The sequence below is a fragment of the Bombus flavifrons genome, chromosome 4 (assembly GCF_040668555.2).
Source record: "Bombus flavifrons isolate JBK064 chromosome 4, iyBomFlav1_principal, whole genome shotgun sequence".
In the NCBI taxonomy this organism is placed as follows: domain Eukaryota; kingdom Metazoa; phylum Arthropoda; class Insecta; order Hymenoptera; family Apidae; genus Bombus; species Bombus flavifrons.
Genome location: NC_138445.1, coordinates 5,558,234 through 5,572,164, shown reverse-complemented (window position 1 = coordinate 5,572,164; position 13,931 = coordinate 5,558,234). Strand labels below are relative to the sequence as shown.

The 13,931-nt window shown below is 37.8% G+C and overlaps 1 protein-coding gene across 1 annotated transcript in view; it reads left to right on the top strand.

Moving 5' to 3' along the window:
* LOC138179078 (odorant receptor 22c-like) overlaps nucleotides 1-12,895 on the top strand; it is a 32,793-nt gene extending 19,898 nt beyond the window's left edge. Inside the window, exons 2-6 of the mRNA XM_069111517.1 lie at nucleotides 10,562-10,968; nucleotides 11,049-11,148; nucleotides 11,212-11,313; nucleotides 12,583-12,738; nucleotides 12,824-12,895. Of these exons, the coding sequence (XP_068967618.1) occupies nucleotides 10,562-10,968; nucleotides 11,049-11,148; nucleotides 11,212-11,313; nucleotides 12,583-12,738; nucleotides 12,824-12,895 (837 nt within the window). The remainder of the gene's footprint in view (nucleotides 1-10,561; nucleotides 10,969-11,048; nucleotides 11,149-11,211; nucleotides 11,314-12,582; nucleotides 12,739-12,823) is intronic.
* Nucleotides 12,896-13,931: the final 1,036 nt, after the last annotated feature.

The window sequence follows — 13,931 nt, the reverse complement described above, 5'->3', positions numbered from 1 at the left end:
GGTTTCCATCCTGGTGCCACTCACTCTTTCGCACCCTGCCCCGGTCAAGGCTGGTGCAGGGTGACGGGGAGCCCCACAAGAAGGTGAGGTGAGTGGTCTTGGCGGATACGGGCCCACCAACTTCTTCAAGGTTCTTCGCACCGGATCGGCAAACTGGCGGGAGCCAAATGCGCCGACCAGTCACCGTCCGGCTATAGGAGAATATCAGATTCATCGGGGTTTCCCAGGGCGTGGTCCTACGCCCTGAAAACCCGTAGCCGCCTCGTGCTCCCCATCGCTGAAGTGCCTAATGAACCATCAACATCCCAACGGTCCTTCCACCGAAGGTTCTAGAAGAAGCAGCACGTGGCAACGGTCGCGAACGCCTAGCAAATGCATGGACGGTGGGGATGTTGAGGGATGACAAAAGAAAGTAACCGGATCCGATCGAAAGTCAAATTGTAAGAGCTTCAGTCTTGGAAAGTCACGCCTAGAGTTCGGAAGTGGATTGTAAACTGGATTGTTGTTAGAAAAATAAAGTTTCTTTTTTTATTTGTCACTTCAAATTTCTTTTTTTTATTTTCTTCTTGTTATTTTACGTGACATTTTGGCGATCCTGCCAGGATAGTGAAAAGTGTTTGTTCGGAAACCAAAAGACATTCATCATCTACGGAAGATAGAATTATTTGGGACTACGGTCATCCGCAACAACAAAGTAACTATCACGAACCAAGTGAAGTGATAATAAAAGGTAAACTCGATTCCTTTGTACGTTACCGTGAAAGAAAATTTAGCTTCAGTAGCCAAGACTCGTCTTCGTCTGAAAATAGTAAAATCAGCGCAATAATGTCTAAGGCAAACGAATCTCAAACTTCAACCACAACTGACCCAATGTTGCGAGCAATATGGGACAGTATTCAAAAACAGAACGAGAACATTGCCCTTTTACGAGAGGAACAAACGTAAGTTTGTCTATGCAAAATGACGAAGAGAATAGATACAGGACAGCAGAAATCGAGAATTTCGGGAAAACCGTCGCAGCTCTACGGACTGGGTTCGGATCCCCTACGACCGATGACTTTGCTTCCATTATCACCGAAGACAATGAAAGTGCATCGACAGCAAACAATCGCTCCGGGAATATGGCAAAAGCACGCAAACTGTTAGGGTTAGCAGCTCCAGACATCCCACCTGTCGACCTCGACATCGAACAACCCGAGGTGGAAGAAAGAGGCTATTTTCCGCCCGCTCCTCCCACTCTACGAGCTAAGGATGCAATACGCAACATCCCAACGCTCAACGGAGATGATGATGTAGGAGTTGAAGACTTCATCAAAGAAGTGAGAAATATGAAGGATCGCTGTATGGAGCAAGATCTATTCCTAAAAGCAATAAAAGTGGAAAAGGTCGTGGGAAAAGCAGCCCAAAGTATTCGCAACATTCCTATTGAGTGTTACAGTGATCTGTACGACGCACTGAGAAATAATTTAGCAGCACAAGTGACTTCGGATGAGTACCAAGAACAATTACGAGAGTTTTAATTTTCGATTTAGAAGAATACTCAACCGTTTGCTGTACGCAGTAACCAATGAGTACCCACAACCACTGACACGTAAAATTATGACCGAAGAAATCACAAAGAAGACTGTTTGTGTGTACCTAAAGGGACTCAGACGCGACATAGGGCGAATACTATTAAGCAGTGAACCCTTGAATCTTCCGGAAGCTGAAAAAAAGGCAGCCGATGTAGAACGCTACTTGCGAGAAGAACGACAATCTAATTGGTCATGTAATCGCTTACCTTCCGCTAGTAATCGCCCCAACAACCAGCCAATGCAGGTAAGATGATCTAATGTACCATCAAGATCGCCTAACACGCTCAGAAACCTGCTACATTTAACCAAATAGAAAATAGACCACCTGCTGAACGCGCGCAGATGAAGTGCTTCAAGTGCGGAAAGCTGGGACATATTGCCAACAAGTGCCAAAATTTTCTACCACCGAGCCAGCGCGATCGACCATCCGCAAGGATTCAGGCAATCCAGAAAAGGGACGAAATACAAGAAACAACATCGAACCAGGAGATGGACGAACCGTACGAGACATACGAGTCAACATCGCCACAGGAAGACTTACTCGCAATACCTTTGTCAACCTGAACCGAGGAGCGAGTATTTCTGGTCGACACAGGAGCAGGGATAAACCTGGTGAAACGGAACAAAACTGTCAACGCGATACAAATAGGGCCTAAACAAAAATTTTCTATGGGATGAAACAAATACGAAACTAACAAATACGTAACGAAACGAATTTTTGGACAAAATTACATTTTTTACATAGTACCGAACAATTTCCCTATTATCGAAGACGGAATCATTGGGCTACCATGTTTAGAGAAGTATAATTATTCAATATCCAAAATCCGATTAAACGACAAAACCATTTTATTTCAGAAACATTTGACTCCTGGAGAAAACAGAGTTCAAACAATCTATTTGGAAGGCAAACCAACTAAAGTATGTTTTATCAACACTGGTGAGCAAAACATTGAAATTTCTAGCAATATTCAAAATTCTCATGACTTTTCTAACGTATCAAAACTAAAAAGCCTAGTGAGAACAGATCACATTGAAAAACCAATCCGTGAATCCATCGAAAAGATTATTCTCCATTATATCGACATCTCTAATTTAGAAACCGATCTTTTGCCCTGTACTAATTTAACTCAGCACACAATTTCGTTAACCAAAGACAAAATTATTAACACACGATCGTATAGACCACCGGAATGTCACCGTGACGAGATTTCGCGACAAATAGGAGACATGTTGAAGAAAAATATTATAGAAGAATCCGAATCCCCTTATAACTCTCCGGTATGGGTAGTTCCGAAAAAATTAGATGCCTCAGGAAAACAGAAATGGAGGATAGTTATCGATTTCAGGAAAATAAATGAATTCACAGAACAAGATGCTTACCCTTTACCTGATATAGACGACATATTAACACAACTAGGAAACGCAAAATTCTTTTCGGCACTTGATTTATCCTCAGGATTCCACCAAATTCCAATGTACGAGAAATCTAAAAAATATACCGCTTTTTCGACACCGCAAGGGCATTTTCAGTTCAATCGAATGCCATTCGGACTTAAAAACGCACCCGCTACCTTTCAAACATTAATGGACAGAGCCTTAACTGGACTTGTAGGAAAACACTGCTTTGTTTATTTGGACGATATAGTGATATTCGGAAAAACGATTCAAGAACATAACGAAAACCTCGCGATAGTATTTCAGAGACTCAGAGAATTAGGACTTAAATTGCAACCGGATAAATGTGAATTCGTGAAACTGGAACTAGAATACTTAGGCCATGTAGTTTCATCGGAAGGAGTTAAACCAAACTCCAAGAAATTAGACGCTGTAAAAAACTTTCGATTACCCCGCAATGCCACGGACGTGAAGTCATTCTTAGGTTTAGCAGGTTATTACCGCAAATTCATTCGAAACTTTTCCAAAATCGCGAAGAGCCTTACAGACTTAACAAAAAAGGACACACCATTCCATTGGACTGACAAACACCAGACTAGCTTTGATACTTTAAAGGACAAACTCTGTAATTTCCCAATATTAGCTTATCCAGACTTTAACAAAACCTTTACCTTAACTACCGACGCAAGTAACAAAGGACTAGGAGCAATACTGTCACAGGACGGTCATCCTTGTTGTTACATTTCAAGAACACTGAATCCACCCGAACGAAACTATACCACGACGGAAAAAGAACTTTTAGCCATCGTATGGGCCGTGAAAAGATTAAGACAATACTTGTTAGGACGACGCTTCATTATTCGAACCAACCACCAAGCTCTTAAGTGGCTGCACAATTGCAAAGACCCTTCTAGCAGACTGATTCGTTGGAGACTTAAACTCGAAGAATATGATTATGAAATCGAATATACAAAGGGTAAAGATAACACAGCTGCAGACGCTTTATCTAGAGTTCACGCGGTAACTCGCGACGAAGTAGTTAACCTCGACCTAGTAATTGATCACACTAATTCATTCAATGCATGGAAAGACAACGAGAATCCGAAACTCTTAGAAATTAAACCGAATGACCAAACATTTTACCAATTAACTCGAAACGACTTACGAGAATACGACGAGACACTTTGGATCAGAAGACTTTACAAAATTCTTAAAGATACGACAAAAGTCGGCATAGGAAATAACGATTTCACTGAATTAGAGAAAAGCAGATTAAACTCATGCTAATATATTTTAACGACACGTACAAGAAAATTACTTATGCGCCTAATCCCATCTTAAAACTAGACGAAAACGAAATACTACAAGCAATAAAGGAAAACCATAACGACACCGTAGGACATTTAGGGATACAGAAAACGTATCAACGGATCAAGGATAAATTCAAAATTTCCGGACTTTTAGAAAGAGTATAAAACTTCGTGAAAACATGCGACACATGTCAAAAGGAGAAACTAACGCGTATTAGACCCAAAGAATCCCCACAAATCTCGGACACGCCACTTAACCCTAACGACAAAATCGCTATGGACATCATAGGACCGATGACGAAAACCAAACGCGGAAACCAATACATACTTTCAATTCACGATGAACTTACGAAATATCTGATACTAGTTCCCCTTAAAACGCAACGAACTGAATTCATAATTAACGCGCTCATTGAACACTATATTTACATATTTTCGGCACCAAAAACGATCCTAACAGACCAGGGACAAAATTTTGTTAGCGATTTAATGACGAAATTTGAAGAAGCTTTTAAAATCAAACACGTCAAGACAACTTCATTTCACCCACAGAGTAACGGATCCCTCGAAAGAACACATGCCTCAGTTAAAGATTTAATTCGTACTGCATTACACGACAATGACAAAGAATGGGACGAAGTACTTAATTTCATTTGTTTAGGGTACAACACCGCGAAACATTAAGGAACAGGATTCTCTCCCTTTGAATTGACCTTTGGGCGAAAAGCTAACTTACCTTCCGCAATATCCAAAATCCCCACACTTACCTATGATGATATGTACTCACTTTGGCAAAAACAGTTGAATAAATATTGGGAAACAGCTCACAAAACACTTATTCAGAATAAGCAACGGTACAAGCGAGACCAAGAAAGAAAGATTGTTAAAACTCAGACCGTGTTTAGGAAAGAAAACTTCGTTTTAATTCACAACGACCATAAAAGAGATAAGTTGGACATTGAATGCTTAGGACCCTACAGGATTAACGATGTGAAAACTCCTTATTACATTATTTCTATCGACAATGCTAAGAAAAAGATACGTGGTAACCGATTGAAAGCGTACTTTTTTCAGGATAATGCTGACCCTAGCACTAGTAATAATACCCTTAATCAGTTGCCTTAAATTCACGGGATTGGAATTACGCTTTGTAAACAAACCCAACCAATTCACGATCAAAAACTACAACCTGATTTGAAATTATTAGCTTCTCGAACACTATCAAATATTGTAAAATTGCTATATTTAAGATTAACGAAATAACTTTTGTACCATTACATGCAGAAAATCAATTCATAGCGATCCCTGAGAAAAAAAGGGTGTAAACATATCCTTCGATCTACATTTAAATAATTCCATTCTACTACGATCTTAGAGGACCAAGATCAATCTAACCAGGGGGGTATGTCACGACCGGCATACTTCAAATCCGATGGACCGACGATGGAGATAAAGATGTGGCGGCACTCAGCGACAATGTATATCGCTGAAGTGCCTAATGAACCATCAACATCCCAACGGTCCTTCCACCGAAGGTTCTAGAAGAAACAGCACGTGGCAACTGTCGCGAACGCCTAGCAAATGCATGGCCGGTGGGGATGTTGAGGGATGACAAAAGAAAGTAATCGGATCCGATCGAAAGTCAAATTGTAAGAGCTTCGGTCTTGGAAAGTCACGCCTAGAGTTCGGAAGTGGATTGTAAACTGGATTGTTGTTAGAAAAATTGTTATTTAATAAGGTTTTGGGTTTATAAAATAACGATTCACTTAGATTCGTTTTCTCCACTATATTTCAGTCTAACAATTCAGTCTTATAACACGTCTTACCACACAGGAATCTCCAAGTCAATAGAACAACGTGGTCGACTTCTAAGACAAAAGAGCGTCGTTAGAAGTCGTACCAACTTAGCTTGTAGCAACCGGCGATCATACCAACTTAACATTTCTCAACAAAAATAAAGTCTCTTTTTTTATTTTTCACTTCAAATTTCTTTTTTTTATTTTCTTTTTGTTATTTTACGTGACATTGGCTTCGGGGTTTTCAGTTATTGGATAACACAACTAGCGTGCGGATCTGGACCAGCTCAAATTGTATTCTTACTTATAATTACACTTATATTTAAATATATTTTCTGCCTTACAATTTATCCACGAGTTTTCTCTGATTACACATCGAATAACCTCAACAGATTCACTTGGTATATCGGTAACAATAACTTGTTCCTTTGCGCGTATTTTGATTAGTTAGTACCGTTGATATAAATCTCATTTCCTTAAGTAATTAAGAACATCCTTCTCTAAGTTTTTTCATCGAGCCAATATCTTTACTTTCTTTCTTTTTTTCATCTGTACTAAAGTCTGTTGTCTATAGGTTTTCTGTGTATATCTTGAGCGTGGATTCGTACGCAGACATACATATTGACGACATGTCACATATGTATATGTAGTATTTCGAATCGTACAAATGAATCAGGAGCTAGTGAAATCGGATATAATATATGTCGGAGACGAAAGGACACCGGAACCTTCCCTTTGGAATTTTGAGAAAATTACTTAACACTGTAATCTAGATTCTATCATAGGCGTAATTAAACAATTGTCGTCTTTCGGTCCGATTGTATTTGTTCGAGATTTGTGATATTGAGCTTGGGTTCGAGGCGACAACCAGTCGCCGAACGTAGCCGCCGTCACGGGATAAGCGCTTTGTTTGACAAAGGTATGGAGTAATTCCATAGCTCTTGTTAAAAGAAATATTTGGAGCAGCACGCGACAGTAAACATTCCAAAGGTTTCTGTCCCGTAGCTCGCCATACGCAGACCCTATTCTTCGGGTATGATGGTTACCAGATGCCGACACATCTCCACAGTACATATTCAGCTAGCCTGAGGGCCGTTGCGTGGCGTTCCGTAGGGCTCGGTGTTGGGACCGATCCTGTGGAACGTCGCGTATGTCGCGTAATAATTTAACAAATTATTGAAAAAGTGTCGATCTCAAAACAGGAGATCAAGCTCTTTATTTCCACACACTTATACAATGATTAATGGTAAACATTTTATGATGTTCGAGGTTCACAACGACAGACTTTTAAAGTTTTGGGTAGTTTTGAATTATGCAGACTGCAGACTAGCAGACTAGCTTGGGTGATTTCAGGAGGAGTATTTATATTCTTTCATTTGTTGGAGTGGGAGAAAGACTTTGGTCGTACGGATGTATCATATGGGTGGATGTTACTCTGGACTTTGGTTGTACAGATGTATCATGTTTAGAGTGACTGGATGTTACTCTGGCGGTGACTCATGATAAGGCGTCCATTTCCCTCACTTTCCGAACGAAGGTATTCCTCGACGAATCCGATGATCTCGTGTCCTTAGACACACCCCATCATAGTTTTCCTCTGCAGCATCATCGTGACAGAAAGTCATTCTCTCATGAGGTCGTATTAGCGAGTTACTTAGCGTCTCTACGCTCGGTGGATATTCCACGTTTTAACAAAGAGTTAGTTTAGTTATACTTCCACCGTAGCCAAGCAGGCCGAGTATGATTTGGGCTTTGGAAGAAAGCGCATCGTGTTATCCCGTTGACCGCGGATTCGTTATTGAACCTGGGATCATTGTCATTAGGTTCTCGAGTATCTAATTACCACGATTACTTGTCAAATTCTGTAATAATCGTATTTACACTAGTCAATGTCTTCTCTATTACATGACGACAATGTGTAATCCAAATGAAGATTCGTTTCACGCCCCTAACCCTAATCATAATATGAACCCGACGTATATATAAAATGTTGAGGTTATTCGATGTATAATCAGAGAAAACTAGTGGATAAATTGTAAGGCAGAAAATATATTTAAATATAAGTGTAATTATAAGTAAGAATACAATTTGAGCTAGTCCAGATCCGCACGCTAGCTGTGTTACCCAATAACTGAAAACCCCGAAGCCAACGTCGCTTGTCTACTGTTTATGGTCTGACTTCGTCGCAGTCTTTTGTCTACGCGCTGTCGATGGCTTCAGTGCTTGAGAAACTAAAAAGACCAGATGTATAGTTTTCTTATAAGTGGTGACCACTTCAACATAAAATACAAAAGTTTCTGATTCACTCATGAAAGTCCAGTCCAAATCGTTGTAACTAAAAAAGCGAGATTTGAAGAGCATACTTCTTCTATAACTTAGACATAAAATGAGACAGGACTTTTGGAAATACCTGTCCTAAAAAGGTGAAACAGGGTAGGTTTTTTTTAAAGGATACCCATATCCCATGAATTTCTAAAGTTAGGACATGAAATTCGACATATAAACTCCTCATCAGAGATAGATAAATATGTATTCCGAAATTCAATTCCTAAATGGTGTTCAAACAGAAGGTAATAAACATATATTACCATAAAAATAAATACTAATACTAAGCAGCTAGTGTAACATAAAATGAACAATCCAAAATTGCATTTGAGGATTCGTTTATTGGTTATTGCCATTTAACAATTTCCCACAATATCCTTGATTTGAGGATTACTGTGTTCTTCATCGCTTAGATTGTATTAAATTTTTCCATATAGACTTGTTTTTCCTGGCCTTAAGACCATTTTAGAAGATTTTCAAAAGTAAATAAGTAATTATTCGTAAGTTTGTGTCCCTAAAAATGACATTAAAGTTATTTGCTGTTGTATTTTTAATATATAAGTTAATTGAAAGATATTGGTTGAAAATTCTAAATCTATAGTTTCGTTAATATACAGGATCCGACGGAATGACATGTAGAAGCTTATGAAATGTGAAAAAAACATAGAATAAATTTGTTTTATCCTCAATTTAGTTTTCAAGAAAATCAAGTTTAGAAGTTCATGGCGTTTCCACGCTGTTATGGCAAAATTACGATCCATCGAGCGACATATAATTCATAACCTATGCCGAACAATCAATTTTTGTTCAAATACATTATGATGAGTTACAAGACTAGATACATTGCGTCAACGTGATCTGTTCTTTGAGAACTTGTAACCGTTCTAACTCGTACTGTTCACTACTGCAGAGAGCAATATCCTAATCGGCGTGTTCCAGGTATAGGAACTATTCAAAGAATATGGCAAAGTCGTCTAGAACTTGAATCTTTCGTATCTTGGTGTCGAGATTGCGGTCGTGTCTGCCGACGAACACTTATCGAAGACAATGTTTTGGAAAATATTGACAACAATTCTGCAATTAGTGTAACTTCATTGTGTTATAATTATGACGTCAGTGAAAAGACCATCCGTCGCATATTACATGATAATAGAATGTACCCGTATCATGCAACACGAGTGTATGCATTGTGCGTGCATTAGTGATGACATACCACGAATGGCATTTTCGCATTGGTTTATTTGAACAACATAATAGTAATTCACAATTTATGTCGTACATTTTATGGATAAATGACATGCATATGTCCACAATTCTATAGAGATGGTGCTTTTAATGTTCATAATACAAATCTATGGTCCTCCACAATTTCTTATGAAACACGAGAAACTCATTTCCAGAAAAGTTGAGTGTTAACATTTGGATTGGAATAGTCGGTAATCACATAATCGGACCGTACTTTTTGCTATATTCTCTAACGCAGTAGATTTACTGAAATTTTCTTCCTGAGGACTTGTCAACATTGTTAGACGATGTGCCTTATCGTATTCGACAACGATTGATCTTCCAGCATGATAGTGCTGATAGTGCGTGATAGTGCAATGTAGTAAAAAGATTTCTAAACGAAAATATCGTTGTTGAATAGGCGATGAAGGAACAATCGCCTGGCCTTCAAAGTTTCCACATCTAATACTCCTAGACTTTTATTTGTGAAGACACATTACAGAAAAAGTGTATAGTGCAGATATCGAAAGTCGGGATCAGTTAGTATAAGCAATTAATCACGCATTTGAGGAATTGTGAACGAAATACGTTGTCAAAGTTTCATGCTGCGACAATTAGACAGGCACAGCTATGTATCCGACAACAAGGATAACATTTTCAACGATTTTGTACTTAATAAAATAGAATCTTTTTCATTTATAAATTGTATTTATTTCATTTATAAAAACACGACACGCGTTATACGCCAGTCGAAGGAACGTAACGTTACAAAAATTTTATTCTATATCTTTTTCTTATATTTTCATAAGGAATTATGTCGTATCCGCTTTTACATGTTATTCCTTTTATCGGACCGATCCTTGTTATGTCCTGTCCTGTACAGACCCTGTATGTTCGTCACTACATGAGTATATATTTTCACTATGGGTTACAGCGTGTAATCGGAGAAATGGTGACCTATGTCAAAGAGGCGCAACAATACGAAAAAGAAATTTTCTGCAAGTATATTGCAAAATGTAGCATCCTTTACGGAAGTTGCATGTTATTCGCATACGTGACTGTGACTATCTTTTTGCTAGGACCAGTAATCTTGTCAACTTCTTTTCCATTAGATGCAGAATATCCATTTAACGTTAATTATACGCCTGTAAATGCTATAATATATTTTCATCAATCTTTTGTCTGCTGTCAATGCGCTGCAAATATATGTCTATGCATATCTGGTGCGCTTTTACTTTGGTTTACGGCTGCAAGATTCGAATGTTTGGCCGTGGAATTCAAAAAAAGTTCAAATATTGATATGGTGATCACTTGCGTAAAGAAACAATTACTTTTAAGGAGGTAAGTGTTATATTTTCCACGACATACCAGATAGGCTAAACAGTACATTTTCATTTATCGTAAATGGATTTTTATTATAGATATGCAAACGAAGTGATCAATTCTTTTCGTTTTCTAATACTTTATACTACAATAGTAACAACATTTACTATAACTTTGTCTTGTATTATAGTATTCATGGTAAGTCATACTTACGATATTAAACATAGAACCTAGCTAATTTATAATGCAATTTACAAGCAGAACCCACCATTAATTGTGAAAATGCAGTTCATGGCCGCATGTCTCACTGTACTCACGGAAGTTTATATGTACGCGTGGCCAGCCGATCACATGAAGGATATGGTAAATCATGTTTTATAATATCATTTATACAGTCAATCACAAAAGTTTACATACACACCTTAAATATAAAATATTATACTAAAAACGTTCTGTATGAATTTTTTAACAGATTAACACATATTGTAAAACTGTAACACACTTTATTTGGTTTCATCTTTAATAAGAAAAAAGAAATAAAAATCCTATAAAATACAACGTTGCAGAATTACATACATCTGTTATATTTACATGTAATAATAAAAATAGGCTTAATATTATACTAATATCTTGTAGGTCCCTGACATAAACATTCATAATGTACCACTGCCTTCTTTGACATTGAAAAAGTTAAAAGTTTTATAATTTCTGATGTAGATTTAACCCAAGATTTTTATGAGTTAAATGTTTTGGCTTTTAAAATTCTTTTTAAAAATACGTTAATAATAGATCGTATTAATAGCCAAATACAAATAATTTTGTGACAAAGTACATTTTCAATTTTTTTAGTAAGTCAGATGTACAAAATGTATGTTGCGACACACAACTAACGACCAGTCAGACACAACTGATCGGTTGGTGTCGCAAGCCTTGAACGTTATTAGCGGCCAAGGTGGAAGATTATAATAAATGTAAAGAGCGAAGTTTAGTTCACCTTATTTATTCCACTCAATACTCTGAATACAACTGTCTTTAAGTTCACTGAGTTTCACTTAATACTCTAAATATAACTGTCCTTAAGTTTACTGATTATCCTGTTAAATATAATGTTCACTGACTGAATACTGTTATGTGTTGACTCTTAGAATACTGGTGCAAGAGTGTCTCTTGGGGATGTTGCTATCGTAGAGGAAGGTTCGTGGTGGGTGTGTCTCAAATCTGTTCCTAACTGATCATTGGGTAAAGACGTATGTTTGAGAATGGGCTGGTTGCCTTCGTGAAGGTTTGCGCGCGGGTGACCTTACACTTGGGGAAAACCCGCGTGTCCTGGTCTTCCTGAGATATAGCATAAAAATAAAGAAATTGCATGCCTTATGGGTTTTCTCCGTGGGGTCCTAAAGTACCTTGACTGTACAATAGGCCCACTGTTTATGATGGATCCGCACTCGGGTAGCGCAGACCCTTGACGGTCGTCCTGCCCGAGGATCGCATCTGGTCCACATAAATCGTCGCGGTAATTAACAGGCGGCCATTCCAAATCTCGAACAAGGTATATGTAAACTTCCGTGACTGACTGTATGTATTCTATGGGTTATATTTTCCTAAACTCAGTCAATCTTCCATGATATTTAGAGCGCAAACGTATCACAGAGTGTGTACGACATAACTTGGTATGAACAGACTTTAGAAATGCAGAAGGATCTACTAAACGTATTGGTATATCAAAAACCAGTGATTATTTCCATCACTTATCTAGTGCCAGAACTTTCTTTGCGTTATTATTGTTCGGTAAAGCAAGTTAAAATTCGGATGTCAATAATTATACTAAATGAATTACTCAAAGATAACAAATACTAAATTCGTATTATTTCAGTACCTGTCCAATGCTTTCTCCATCTTCACCTCTTTGCGCATCTTATTGTCAGTAAATAATTCAGCACAATAAATATCATCTTCTAATAATATGGAGAAGCCTTTATTGTAATAGTCATGGTTGAAAAAGAGGAGCTAATTCCGCTACCAATAACATATCAACAAAGATGAACATATATCAAGATTATAATTTCTTTTTATTCAAGAGAAATCGATGTTCATATCATTATCGGTTTAAAACAAGAGGTTTTGCAATACTTTCTTTGACCCGCTTCACTATTTCTAATATTGTGAACTTACTACGTATTTTGAGATGCATTTAGGAATGTATAAAGTGTATGTTGGGATAATAATATCTTTATGAAAAAAAGTGTTTAACAACTGCCGAGGTTTGCTAATCATCTTCTAATTAAGAATCTGAGGAACAAAGAAATTAAGTCACATCGATATTCTGCTGTTTGTTAGCAATGTTATATTTCAAATTTCGGATGAAAAGGGTTTATTGTTAACAATTTGATTGTAGGATACTTAGTGTGGGGTGCCCTTCGCACTCTGCCTATATCTAGGTATACGTTATTCCTATACCTCTGTTATGTTGGTCGGAGCCAATCAAGCATATGTTATGTTACGTCCCGTTACCCTCTATATAAACCAGAATCCATTTATCGAACAATACGGCCACCAACTGTACAAATATAATTAGTCGGACCGCAATAATCCTAAAGAACGGCCATGAAATTAAACATTCTTTACTTTACCGTTAAGACCCTTAATTGCTACAAAACATTTTTCAAGTCGAGAAGTTCCTTAGAGTTATTGTTCCATCTGGTAAAAAATGGGAAAATCGAGTTTCTCCCATGTTCAACGGTCATCTCCACCAGCCAACTACCGTTGGTGGGGCGACCAGCACCCATCGCTAGTTCAGTATAAAAACCGCTTTCGCGAACAAAACATAACTTCATACATTTCAAGTTGTTAGTCATCTCTTCACCTTGTATTCTTCGAGAAAACGTTGTTGGAATAAAGTGTATATTTAACCAGTTAACTCAGTGTTATAATCATTTCAACCACTCCTATTATCTTAATCGAAATAGAAGATCGGCGGATTC